The sequence below is a fragment of the Oxyura jamaicensis genome, chromosome 5, assembly GCF_011077185.1.
Source record: "Oxyura jamaicensis isolate SHBP4307 breed ruddy duck chromosome 5, BPBGC_Ojam_1.0, whole genome shotgun sequence".
Taxonomy (NCBI): domain Eukaryota; kingdom Metazoa; phylum Chordata; class Aves; order Anseriformes; family Anatidae; genus Oxyura; species Oxyura jamaicensis.
Window position 1 is genome coordinate 7,772,497 of NC_048897.1, and position 13,925 is coordinate 7,786,421.

Consider the following 13,925-nt stretch of genomic DNA (forward strand, 5'->3'; position numbering starts at 1 on the left):
AAACCCCAAATTCTAAAACTAATTCCAACTAAGATTTAATATGTCCGTTACAAAAAATTCACACCATGCAAATTAAGACATTATACTAGCATTAAGACATTGGATATATTTCAGCAACACACTTTCACAACAAATTATATATCTAGTCTCTCTTCTAAGACTTTTTTGAAAGAAGTTAGCACTTCTCATATATTACTATAAAATCCAAACAAGATTTATCATCTCACAATAATCCTAACAAATTAAATATAAACTTACCCTGATTTTGCACTACTACATCAAATGGCAAACAAAAGGAAAATAAAATAAAGTATAAACTAAGATTAAACTGAACCCAAAGGCATACAAAAAGACAAATAATATATATTAATTTAGTTCTGTAGCTAGATAGTTCTTTTGTCAGTAAAGACACTGAATACTGCCATCAGCCTGCTTGTGTGCGTATGCAGAAATCAAAAAGATAAGCAGGCAAATAGGGATTAGAAAGAGAGAACTATAAATAGAACTAGTTGTCATTGTTTCAAGCATTCAGGTAAATGGAACTCTGTCAGCCTAATCCTATTTTTTTTTTCACTGAAGACAGGATTTCATAAACTAACACTCAGTCTTGAGAACGTGTTCAAGCCCTTCCCTTCTGTAATATCAAAGGGTACAATAATTCAGAGCAACTTTATTTTTTTTTTTAAATAGAAGTAGCAAACATCCCAAGGACACAGCAAGCGATTTTTGATGCTTGTCAATATCACTTCCTAGGTTCAGAATTCTATCAGGATTCTGAAACAACCAAATCAAAGTTTATTCCTAGGATTTTTAATTTAAATGGTAGATTTGCATCTCCATGAAGTTCAAAGAGCTTTGTTGATGCTCTCAGCAATAAGTACTATACATTATAAGAATTTTCATCAATACAGTTGTTTCAAACCCACTTTCACTGAAATATCTAAATTGTAGATACTTTCCTGTGAATACATATGTATCCATATTTAACAGCTAAGCAAGTCAAACTGGAAGGTTTTCACTTGTCAAATACAGACTGTTGCACTTCAAGCAACAAACAAGGCAGCTGTGAGGTATACTTTAGGTACCGGTAGTGAATTTTTGAAAGACAAAATATGTCTTCAAAGAAAATTTATGGTTTATCTGCAACTGCTCTTTTTGCATTTATTAAAGACAGTATAGATCGCTCTGCTCTAGAATAGAATTTGTTGCTGGTATTGAGAAATACCTATTTTGTTCAAAGAACAGGCTTACTGCTACTTAGACGTGACCAGATTAAAACAATTTAATTCGAGCGAGACATGATACAACTTTAAAGCTCTGTAGAAAAAGGAAAATATCAGACCATAATAATGTATTATTGCCTTCACTGTAACAGTGAAGAGAAACAGCTGAGCTTTGTTATACAAACAAAACCACATTCCATTCTGACTTTTCAAACTGACACACTGCTGGTTTTCATTAGTGAAGTCAACAGGCATTGTTTTTATTTGCTAATAGAACTTAGGTACTGTGAGAAATCTCTCTTGCAAAGATGTTATTAGCACACTGTCTTTTTGACATTCATTCTTTAATCTTCAGAAGGAAAGTGAAAAAGCAAGACATTTCTGATCTCAGCTTTTTTTTAAACTAAAAGTAGTAACAGCTGGACAGAATAAAAGCAACGGAAGTACAAAGTATATGGCTCAGCTTTGGGTGGAAAAATGCAAAGAATGCCTGATCCTACTTGCATAAATTCAAGTGCTTCCTGTATTACCATATAAGTATCAAGTCAAGACTTCTACTACTAGCAGTATCTATTTCTCACCTACACTTATGAGTCTTTGCTTCTTCTAAGTCTAGGAATAACAAAACATACAGTAGATACTCAAAGGTGAACTTTAAACCAAAAATTTGCTTGAACACATTCTGAAAAAATTCATTACTAGGTAGAAAAGGTAAATGCATAGCTAAAAGGAAGGATCTTCCCTAAAGGAAGGAAAGAGTCACAGTTTATTTAAAAATAAGAAATGGGTATATGGTAGAAAAATTCAGCTGTTACAATGAGCAAAAACATCAAGATAACCTTAAACAGAAGTGGGGGGTGGGCAGAGAGCAAACAATTAGCAGCTCTAATACAGAAGCAAGTACATTCAGAAGGATGCCTGTAGAGAACATTTCATGCTTTCACACTGCACTCTGTGGAGCAAGTAGTAACCAAAGGCAACACTGGAAATTTTTCAAATGAGTTGAACCCAAGGCAGGTATTAAATATAACATATTGTGGGAGGGTTTGATAAGACTCTGCTTCTTATCTCCAAGTTTATTACAGCATTTAAATAAGAACCAGTTCATCATTGAACTTAATTCCAAACTTACCAAGACTACACCACCATTAATGTTCTTGAAAGTTAGCAAAAAAAAAAAAATCTGCAGAAGCTTAATAGCCACAGCACCATACTAGGGAAAAATGCCTGGGAACAAAAAACTGAAAACAAAGCAATTTTAAACAAAGCAATACCTTAACAGAGAATTAAAAATATTTGATAACTTACTTTTTTTGCATTTTCCTGTTTTTTTCTGCCTGCCCTCCAAGCTTACTGAGACCTAATGCATCCTGAGAGGAACTATCTGCTTCTGCCATGCCAACTGCAAAAAAAAAGACATAACGCTTACTAACATCTCAATTTTGGCCACATACTTACAGATCAAACATCACTACTGCTTTCCTGAGCAAAAATATTTAAACCTTTGTAATATTACTGATCAGAAACATACACTCTGATTTTTATCAGGAAATTTCATTTCATATAAGTGGCAGAAAGTTTTTTTTTTCCTGTCTGGTCCATAAAAGCCAAAACAGGCTGAGAGTGTTGTCCAAGTATTTATCGTAATCATACTTCATAGGTCTAATGCTCCTTTGGTTATCATATCCAAGTGGTAAGGCAACATATGATTATTCAGACAGTATACCAAACCCCAAAAACGTATAAATGAAGATTCCAACTAAAAGATCAGATACAGAAATAACAGTGATTGCGGTGAATGGTGGAGTGAGGGCAGGAAGAGAAATAAAAGCATTGTGCAAATACTCTTTTAATATTTTCCTGCTCGTACTTCAGTCTTGATGGTAAAACCTTCAGAGAAAGTTTTACTGGAAATTGATCTCAGAACACTCAGATCATATCTAAGCATTTGAACCAGGAAGTGATGTGATGTGAATGCTTTGCTGGAAATTCCAAGTAGTGACTGTACCAAACTGGTTGGAATATTTGTAAGGGAAATCACGCAATGCTTACTAGACCTGGCAAGTATTTTCACACTGATTAAAAAGACATAATTCATCTCTAGTAGGCTACGGTATAACTGGTGATTTGGATAATGCAGTTACATCAAAGTTACCAGTTCTCTGTCTCTATTTCAGCTGTATAGCTTCATTTAACTTCATTTCATTTGTTTTGTACTAACTTTAGGCAGTTTACCAGCAATAAAGTTATGAAATGTATGAGTAACGTTAACTCTAAGACTTCTAAGGGTATATAACAGTATTCCAAAGCACCTCTTGGGAATTATTTCACCTCACTGGTGAACTGTGGTATTTCTCACTTTTGGCTTGACAAAGACTTGTCATTTTAAACAGACATGCTCCTGGGTTGCAGTATTTACTTGTAAATAAGCAGGACATTGATAAAAACACCAATGGCCATGCTGTCATTCTTAAGGAATGGATTATTTCATTAGCATAGATGACATAAAATGGAAGTAACCAATATATGTAGTTTGCAAACTACAAATAATACTGCTTTCTAAAATGTCTGTTTCTTGGTAGTAAGTCAAAGCCACTGCACCGTTGGTTGCACTGGTTTTCACTGCACTGCCTGGAAATTAATCTACCCCAACTTCATCAGCTGCAGTTATCCACTGATTACATGGCACTGCTGAAGCCTGCAATCAGCTTTTCATCACACATGACTATAGTGGTAGCTTTATGCACACTTTCACGATGATAGATGTTGAAGTGGTCTTCAGATCATCTTTGGTGAAATCAGATCCAAAAACTGTAATAAACCATGTCAAAACAGCTTCTTTCACAAAGAAAGAGCTTTTACAAAACAAATGCAAAAGAGATGATTTGCCAAATATTACAATTCATCTTGTTGGTCACTTATACATAGGGATGGAGAACCATCTAGTATTGCCTGTATTTCAACAACATTTGTTGTGCAATTCCAATGCAGAAGTGTTTTGTTTTGTTAAAGACTATCCTGGCACACTTAATGTATTTTCTAAATAGTATATGATGAAGCATTTAGAAGATGGGATAGTTCACATACTGGGATAGTTCACATACAGGAACTGCACAAACTAATTTCCATTATCTGCAATGGTAAACATGTTCTGGCCATAATTTTTCAAGTGCATGTCTGAAAGAGCATTTAACACTACTTCAGAAGGATTTTTATCTATCAAGTAATTCATTCACCTACCTCGTTTATGTTATGGAAATGTTATTCCTTGTTTATGAAATGTGCTCGTTAGTGGTGATAACTATCACCACTGACCAAAAGGCACTAAAATCAAGATGGATGCAACAGCAATTTCATCCTGCTATTTCTGTGCTAATTTATACCAATACTTGAAAAATATGTCCTGCTAGCATACAACATAAAGACACTAGTGGTCTTCATAACTGCAGTCACCTGACTGCTGAGAAATAAACTGAGTCATCCGCTGCCAAACAGCTGCAAATGAACTTGAAAACCATCTGACTTTATCTGATTCACATCTGAGAATGTGAATTACTATCAAAAATGCCCAGAATCTTTAGTTACCTTGTTAAACAGAACAGTTTTCTATTTTATGTACTATATATAATATAGTATATATTCTTTTTCTAGATTTATACACTATTGTGCTGTTGCTAACATTATACATCTTATTTGTCCCTCCAATTCTGATTTATTCCATTTATTATTTCCACATTATCAAAATCTTATGACTATAGCTTGACACTGGTTTTCCTCAGCTCAGCTGCTGATTGTTGGCAATGAGTCACAGTCATTAAGCAAGACTGGTTACAACTAGGAATTTGTTGAAAAGCCCCACATCACTCACTCATGGTCATCAGGTGGACTAAGTACTATCTGCTGGAGAACCAGACTAGCAATAAAAGCAAAAGGTAAGAGTTAGCTTGTTCTTCTTAGCTCAGCTATAAGGAGTATACAATGGCTGGAAGCTGTTACAGGTCAGCACACAGCAGAAAGTAGCAACTACAAGATGCCAACAACATATGAAAAGATCCTCCAGAACATAACATTAAAAAAAAAATGAGGCGAATGATGGTAATAATGATCCTCTCCAAGTCAATACCAAACCTTCTTAACATAAATAAGCCAAAATCCTGGAGATTAATTTTAAGCTCTAAAAGCTTAGTTTCCTATAATTATATGAATAGGAAAGAAATTTGCAAGAAGGTTTTTTTTGCAAGAAGGTTTTGAAACAACAGTAGTCCTGGAAATCAAACCTGGAAATGCAGAACAAGATAGCATTTCCTGTATTGATTACAATGTAAAGATATGTTACTATGAAGGCTACATAAATGTCAATTGTAGTCAAATGTTCAAAGAGCAACATGTAGTACATAAAAATCATATAGGAGTAAATATGCTTTCATAGAGAAAAAAACACAATGAAAATAATACCCGACTTGCTGAACTTGAATACAGCTTTCATGAAAGTACCTATGAGAAGATTTGGTATGTCTGGTTTGAAAAAACATTCTGTGCATCAGCATCAAATAATCAAGCATAAACATGCATATGATACATAAATCCTAAAGTTCAGTTTTTCACTATATTTATTATGCTAAAAAAAAAAGGCAAACCAACCTTGTCCTAATGTTTCCTTGCTTGTTTGTCCAGGTCGTCCCTTTTCTTTCTTACCAAACAAGCGTCCAATAGAGGATTTGATCCCCTTCTTCTTGGGGGCTTTATGAAGGGAATCTTGGCTACTATTGCTGCTACTAGGATTACTTGCTTGCCCGTCTTGCGAGCCTGTTGAACTTCACAATTAAAAAAAGTCAGATTAGTTTGTGTACAACAAGCTCACTGTCAAAACAGTGAAAGACAACTTGTTCCCATGCGAGTTGTCAGAAGCTCCATAATTCACTAATATCATCTGATTTCAGCTTTTAATGAGTCTCATGAGAAAAAAGTGCATGTCACTAAATAGAAAAAAACAGGGAAGAAAGGAAAGGATAGAGTATTTATATATTACAGCAAGCAATATTAATTCTTATTTCAAGAAATAAGAATGACTTAAGTGTTTAAAGTGCAATTTAGAGAAGCCAAAGATGACAACAAGTTCCTTACCAATTGAGTCAGACAGAAGTTTTATATTACTTGAGTAGAATCCATCCCAAATACTTACGCACTTTGAAGAAAACAGACCCCAACCAAAATTACAGGGTTCTAATTAAAATTATTTTTCAGCTTTATTCATAGCTAAGATGCAACTTAAAGAATTCTGTATCCTTCCCTTCTGAAATTAAAACCCTATAGGCTGAACAGCTTTGCAGTTTTAGAATTTTATTTTGATAATGTGAAATACCAATTATGTTACTACTAGGTTTGACTCTTATTCATAGCCACTTACTTTCTTACGTCCCTGATATCTTCATGGCTCACTGTATGCAAAGCTCCTTTTTGGACTCTGTCCAAACGCAAAGATCGAGGTGAAGAAGGTGGGGATGTTTCACATTTTATTGTGGTTTTATCATCTCGTACCTCTTCTCTAGAAGCTGGAGACTAACAGAAAACAAATGAAAACTTGGTGTTAGTTGGAATATGCTAAAACATAAAAGTACTATCTACGCCACAGAAAAAAAACATTAGAAGGAAATCAATGATTGTCATCTTAAGAGATTACTCTTGGCCTTACCATCCTGCAGCTGCCTGGATTTTGTTTGACTTTCTCCTGAACTTTGTTACCTTCACTGACAAACCACTAAATTTCAGTCTTAACTAGTGAAATGAGCAAGCAGTAGCTATCTTGTATTGATGCTTTAGTTGTTAGATCTGAGAAATGTCATCAGCTCCATGCGACTAACATATCTTACTTCCATTATTTAAGAAAGTGCAAATACAGAAAATCAAAAAGTCCTGGGAAAAGATGACATCTCATTTCACATTGTTACTTATTTAGACAATCAACAAAATTACCACTTCTATGAAGTCAGTTTCTACGCATTTCTGGCCATGGCTTATCTCAAAGTCTGAATAACAAAAATTAAAGATTTATTCCTGCATGCACTAACAGATCTTTGAAATTAAATACTGTTTCGTGAAGATACAGGATATCAATTACAGACAGAACACAACAAAGAAGTACCCCACACATCATCACAAAAAAAAAAAAAGAGAACAAATCCACACTTCCATTAAGGTAAACCTGTTTCATGTTTAATATTAAAATGTATATAATCTATTATTTGGTTAACCTGCAAATGCTTACTCATGTTCCCATTACCCATTCATGAGCTGGGGAACAGGGATGGAGATGAAAGGGCACATCAATAAATAAACTAAAGATTTTACCTTTCTACGGTGCTTCCTTAAATCACTAGGCTGATAGACGCGTGCAAAAAAAAAAATTTGGAAAAGCCATGTTTATTGTGAACTGTAGCACAAACTGAAAAACTACCACATTAGTGAGAATTTAAAGAAAATTACAGCAAGGGCACAGAGAAAGAGTATGAAGTACTCTTCAAGTCAGAGTACTTAAACATATGCCTGAAGATGACAAAGGAAGAAAAAAAATCAAGATTTATACTCTATTATCTACAGAAGTATCACTGACATTTCAATAAAGTGGTACAACAAGCAAATTAACACAAAACATGTTATCTTTATCGAGAAAAAAACAATAAAGCAAATGGGAGCATGAGGCATTGCTTTTAAAACAGGAAAGGATTTCCAGTCATTTGTCAAGGACTCCCCTTGAAAAACAAACTACACAGTAGCAAAGCAGACTGAGTGTAATACCTTGCCTGCGTTAGTTACATGCAACACCTTAGCCACTTCTGCAGTTATGCTACATAGCATAAGCAGTAGACATAATTCAGTAACTGCGAAAGAGAGTGCCAACAATAGCTCATTTCTATACAGTAATAATTATCTTAAAAAAAGTTTGATGTGGAAAGTTTGACCCAGAGTCTACCACAAGTTTTAGTTAGTCCTCCACCCACTCCGGAGCACCGTATCTCACTTTTGGGGTACTTCTCACCTCTCCAGGCGCACAGACCAAGATAACTACCTTGAGTTATGTAAACAAGTTAAAGCTATTCAGGCTGGTACAGACAAAAAATTTAGATTGTTTAACAGTTGTACTTGGCTACGAATTACTTCAAAATAATATATTTTAAGATAAAACATTGTTCTGATCTAGTTTTCATGAAAATGAAATGAAAATGAGAAATTTAACTTATTTTTTTTCCTTACATGATTTTTCTGTAAGAGAAGTACTTAGGAGTTAGTTACCTCAACTACTTTTTACTGTGAAAGGTTAGAGTGTAAAGCACTCAACCTCTTGAAGTTTATTAGTTTCTCTATAAAAGGAAGGTGTGCTTGGCTCTGGATATATGACTACTAGAACTTCCAGTATTCGTATGCATTCTTTTTAAAAAGCTGGATTTTAAAAAGCTGGCAAAAAAGCAGGTGGCAGAAATGTTTGTCTTTAAACACGCCTATTAGAGACCTAAATTATGTCTATCAGTCTCTTGCAGTCTGTCTTCTGCTACAGAGTTGGATAGCATTCCTCGCCTACTGACTGTTACAGTATAGGCATGATGCAAGTGCAGTAATCCAAGTCAATCACATAGTATGGCGGTGTCTGCACAATTCTTAAGTACAGTCTTGAAATACATATGCAAATCTGGACACAAGGTTACATAAATAAAAAATACTTGTATCCAAGACACTTCTTAGTGAAGCATATTCGATATGTTAAAAGAATTGAGATTTGCCTAACATTATTTAAACAAAAGCGTGGAAAACTTGTATCTTGTTTTTACAGGTAGATTTACACGCACAAAGGATCTGCTTGAAGGATCTATCTTCCTAAGCAGTTGTAGGAGAGTCAAAAGAATGAATCCGTCTTTCTACTCACTGAGCTCTTAAGCCCAAGCTGCCCCTAAGTCAGCTACTAGGTCTAACATATTTCTTTTATCTATATGTCTTAATAGGCTAGAATAAGACACTAGCACTCAGTATCACCACAGCTGTGATGTCTTCACAAACTTCAAGACTAAATGCCAGATAAGCAAAACACCTTTTAACTGGGTATTTAGCAGAAGGGTGGACTGCTAAAACTGAAGTTTAAAACAGAGGGAGTAACGGGTTGCAGCACCAGGGGTTGAAAAGAAAACATCATTTCTTCTGGAAAGAAGACTCTGAAGAAAGACCAAAACGAAGAAGGGATACATAGGTATAAGATGTTGACCATACAACAGACCTGACTTCTGAATGTTTTTAAGCTTTTTTTCTAACCATTATGATTGTATCTTACACTTTTTACAGAAGCTGAAAGGGAAGAGTAGGAAAACCTAGAAAATGGACAAATACAGCTAAGAAGCAGAGAAAGTGGAAAAATCAAACAACGTATTTCCTAGAGAATAAGCATATTCTTCTAGAAAATTAAAGGTAATGGATACTTACCAGCGTCATGATACCTAGTCTGTCCACTTCCCGAGCTGGACTATGCGGAATACGCCTTGGCGTGGATCGGCCACTACCAGGTGGGGAAGAACCAGCAAGTGAACCGCTTGCATAGGGGGGAGGAATGGAGCTCATGGACCGGAATCTGCCATGGGCATCCAAGCTTCCACTACCCACTCTGCTTTCAATTTCCTCTGCACGCTGCTCTGTGTTTTCCTTTTCTTCTTGTATAAGCCTAGAAGAAAAAGGTTCCAAAGGAACGTTACCTTCAAACAAGTACCATATAAACTGAATGTCTGATTCAAGAATTTTAGAAAGCAGCAGCACTTGGCAGACAGAACAGCCACACTGAAAACCTTGCAATCCAATTTGAAAAAGGTGGTAACGGCTTTTTCTGTCAAACTAGTAATACAATCCCTCACAACATTGAAGACAGAAAGCCTGAAATAAGTACTTAGGCATAAGCAAACTGTCACTTCCCACCCTCCCAACACCCTAAGGAAAGCAAATGAGCAACCACAATTCTGTGAATGACCACATAAAAAGGACTTCTCATGTCAAAGAAACTCTTTCTAGAAAAGAATTCTAACAGTGGATAGACCATACCTAATCTCTTTGTTGATTGCATCCAACTGTTCTTGAAGCATCATGGCCAAAGTCTGAGCATCAGCCTGACCACTTGGTGACAGCAGATCTACTGAACTGAAAATAGTCTCCCTGTCATCCTCACCATCAGACACATCAACATCACTTTCAAATGCTTGTGCCACATTTGCCAATACGCTTGCTTGCTGGGCTCGCTCCCATTCCTGCTCATTCAGAGTTTGAACCTATTAAGAGAATTAAAATCAAAACCCAAATAGGAATGACATGATATTTCTACTGTTTTTCAAGAGGTTTTAAACACTTTTTTTAAAAAAGCTCACTTACATGCTGAATGCATCCATCAAGACAGCAATGTTTAGATAAATGTAAAAAAAAAAAAGCCACAATGTAGAAAGTTTTGCATCTTACGGGTAAGCACCATTTAAAAAGATAGCCCCAATAGATAAGTTAAAACATCACTATTTTGGTTATAGACACTCTAAATTACAACATGGATTTGCTAACAAATCTAATAAAAATTTTCCAAAGAGCTTTATAAATTCTCATTACATATGTCTGGAAAGGGACTCAAATTGCTTGCAGGACAATAACATGTTAAAGTAGTGAACGAAAGTTGAAATCCAGAAGTGTACAGACACAAAAGTAGGACTCTTTCAGATTATATTCTACAGGCATATACTTGAAACAAACTGGACTTCAAAATCCCCAGATTGCAGTCATTGGGCAAAAAACTAGTAGCTGTGAATTAGTTAGCGAAACCATACCTAAACACTAGCACATTTTAAAAACATATTTTTATATACAAGATTTCAGCAGTTTTATTGCTGTATAATCAGCTCTATTCCATCAACTGCTTGCAACACGTTAGCCATATCTAATCTACTTAGATGCCGTTATTTTGTTTTTAAGAGTTCTACTACCTTTGAAGGTTCATCTCTGAGAGCTGCCAAACGCCCTTTCTGGGGACGCCTCAACACTGAGGAGGTGCCATAGGAGTCTGTATGACTGTCAGCCACAGATGATGTCATAGGGTATCTGAAATCTGGTCGGCTAAAACAAAGAAACACTTTATCCTTAGGAAGGTGGAGGGAGGAGGGGAACAAAACCAAGAAATCCACCCAAATTATTCCTGCTGTCCTACCAGTAACTTTTTTTTTAAGCAGAATAAAAGCTGCTCTATAAAGAACATTTTATAGCTACAACTAATTAAAGTATTTTCAGCAATAACGAAGTTATGTTTAGCAAAGTGACTTTAAAAAATTGGGAAAAAATGAACTACAGTTAAGTGCTGTTACCTGTGATGAAGTGATGTGGCTCTGAGTCGCACTTGGTCATTTTCAGCCCTTAATGCTTCAACATTTAATACAAGTTGATCCTGTAAAAATAAACAAAACATGTAACAATATGCTTTAAAAAAACAGCATCAAATCTTGATTTATAAACTAACATTTAGTCCTTTGATCTCTTTTCTACAAAACTCAGGAGTAACTGATTTTGAAACATAACCTTGAGCAACATAAAAATGATTTTTGCTACACACAATGCAGCACCATCACAAAAAGGGCATCCAAGAATAATTCTGTTGCCTCTCTACACTGTGACTCTAGGTAATGACATACATAATTTTAAAAACAGCTACTGAACAAAATTCACATGTTACTAACTTTACTAAAATTAAATGACAATATTTAATAAGAAACAAGATTTCTCAAGCTCTGTACACAACAGGTCCTAAAAGCATCCACTTTTAACTCCAACATTCATACATGCTCTAGAAACTTGGAATTTAACAAAGCAATTTAATGAATGAGAAAACAATGAAAGACTAAGAAAAGTGGCTGACAATGAACATCTGTGCCTTGTGTGAAAACCGCTGGCCTACATAAACAAAAATTCAAAGCACATCCTGCAAAATATTCTCAATGTGTTCTTCATTTTATTACAGAAGCACAGCCTCTACAGTTTGGCCTAGCTACTTACTAGAATGATTTGGGGAGATGAAGTACACCTGTGATTTAATAAGCAATAACAAGTATTATTTCAGAACAGTGTGACCACAAAATGAATCACCACTGCTTAAGGAAGCAAAGAAATGAAAGGCCCCACCATTATTATTCAAGTGAACTCAGTTACAGTCACTATTGCAAGGAGCAGCCAAGCCTAATAAATCTCTCTCTCCTTGCCCCCATTTCTTAAAATTTTAAGAAAATTTTAATCAAACAAGTATTTTATGACATCCATTGCTTTAAGAACATACTTATGGGAAAACTCTCACCATTAAAAGTATTTTTCTATTTACTGTTCAAAGAGATATGTACAACAGTACAGAAATTCTATGCAATCTTCAAAACTTTGGCAAATTGCCAATATATCCAGCCACTCTGCACATTAAGAACTGTGTTAGGTCTTCGAGTAAAAAGCTGTATATAAACTATGAAAGCATTGCAAAACTAAGGTACACAATACCATAAAATAAACAATCAGCCCATAAAATTACTATTCTTAAACAGAATTAGTAATGTTAAGCTTTACAGGGCAAATCAAATATGCTTCTGCTACGTAGCAATACAGCAATTATTTTTCAATATAACATCTGAAATGCATAATATATACCTTTTCATGCTGAAGTTCCTCTATTTGTTTTTTTGCGTTTTCAATTTCTCGAATAAGTGAATTCTAAAACAAAATGTATCACAAATTATGTTACTTATAAAAGCTTACAACTCTTAAACTATAACCAAGATGAGCGCCAATAACTTTCAGTCACACCACACAGATGCATCTTAAGTTACAGTTTATTGCTTATACCATTTCACTTTGATCACGGGTGAAAGTTTATCCTTTCAGGTCTACGGCCCTCTAAATAATGGATTTATTAATAGTACAAGTGCCATAAAAAAATCAATACCAATACTAGCCTGTTCTGCTCCAGTTGACAAAATCAGTACAAGAAGGACTAATTATGCAGCTAAAATACTTTAAATTATTTCACTGATTGGTTACTTAGACATTACTGGCTATTATCATTGGATTTTCATTGTTTTCACTTGCTTCATCTATGAAGTTATTACACAGCAATTTCTTGGATGCATGGTAGCTCCAGAACTGCATCGCTCACTGACTAACAGGCCTTCATTAACAGAGCTGTTTTCTTTGTAATTGTGTCATGACTTATAAACAAGTCCAGTAAAGATAAGATGACTACAATCTGTTTACTCAAAGCAGTTCCCAAATTCAGACCAAGAATCATCTGAGAGTTAAACATCTGAGAGCTACAATAATCAAAAAGATTGTCAACTATCATATTTGACCATGGTAAATGATACCAAACAAAAATCAGAGGTTCCCCCTTCTAATAGTAAATTTATAACCAGCTCACTTTCTTTTCGCTTTCCAGTGTTGCCAAAAAGTTCTGCTAAACACTTTTCCTTGAGGTAAGGAAATCTTAAACCCATAAATAAGCCATAAACCCATGAATAAGCATCTTAAACCTGTAATAAAGTTTCATAAGTGAACAAATCATTCTGGGAAAAGAGCCCCAATGATCAGAAGGAAGTCTTTAAATTTTACGTGCATGTTTCTCTCCAAATTATCATAAGAGAATTGAATGGAAGCCATACAGAGAATACT

General features: G+C 35.0%; 1 protein-coding gene across 12 annotated transcripts in view; it reads right to left on the reverse strand.

The window, feature by feature from the left end:
- PPFIA1 (PTPRF interacting protein alpha 1) overlaps positions 1–13,925 on the reverse strand; it is a 59,168-nt gene that overhangs the window by 16,423 nt on the left and 28,820 nt on the right. For 5 of the 12 annotated variants that reach the window (XM_035328965.1, XM_035328958.1, XM_035328960.1 and 2 more), the window contains 10 exons: positions 12,909–12,971; positions 11,591–11,670; positions 11,216–11,345; positions 10,616–10,622; positions 10,296–10,515; positions 9,690–9,924; positions 7,572–7,601; positions 6,631–6,782; positions 5,865–6,037; positions 2,532–2,625 (listed from right to left, as the gene is read on the reverse strand). In XM_035328965.1, the coding sequence (XP_035184856.1) occupies positions 2,532–2,625; positions 5,865–6,037; positions 6,631–6,782; positions 7,572–7,601; positions 9,690–9,924; positions 10,296–10,515; positions 10,616–10,622; positions 11,216–11,345; positions 11,591–11,670; positions 12,909–12,971 (1,184 nt within the window). Of the gene's footprint in view, positions 1–2,531; positions 2,626–5,864; positions 6,038–6,630; positions 6,783–7,571; positions 7,602–9,689; positions 9,925–10,295; positions 10,520–10,615; positions 10,623–11,215; positions 11,346–11,590; positions 11,671–12,908; positions 12,972–13,925 lie in introns of all 12 variants that reach the window. The other 7 variants (XM_035328964.1, XM_035328963.1, XM_035328962.1 and 4 more) reach the window with 3 other exon arrangements.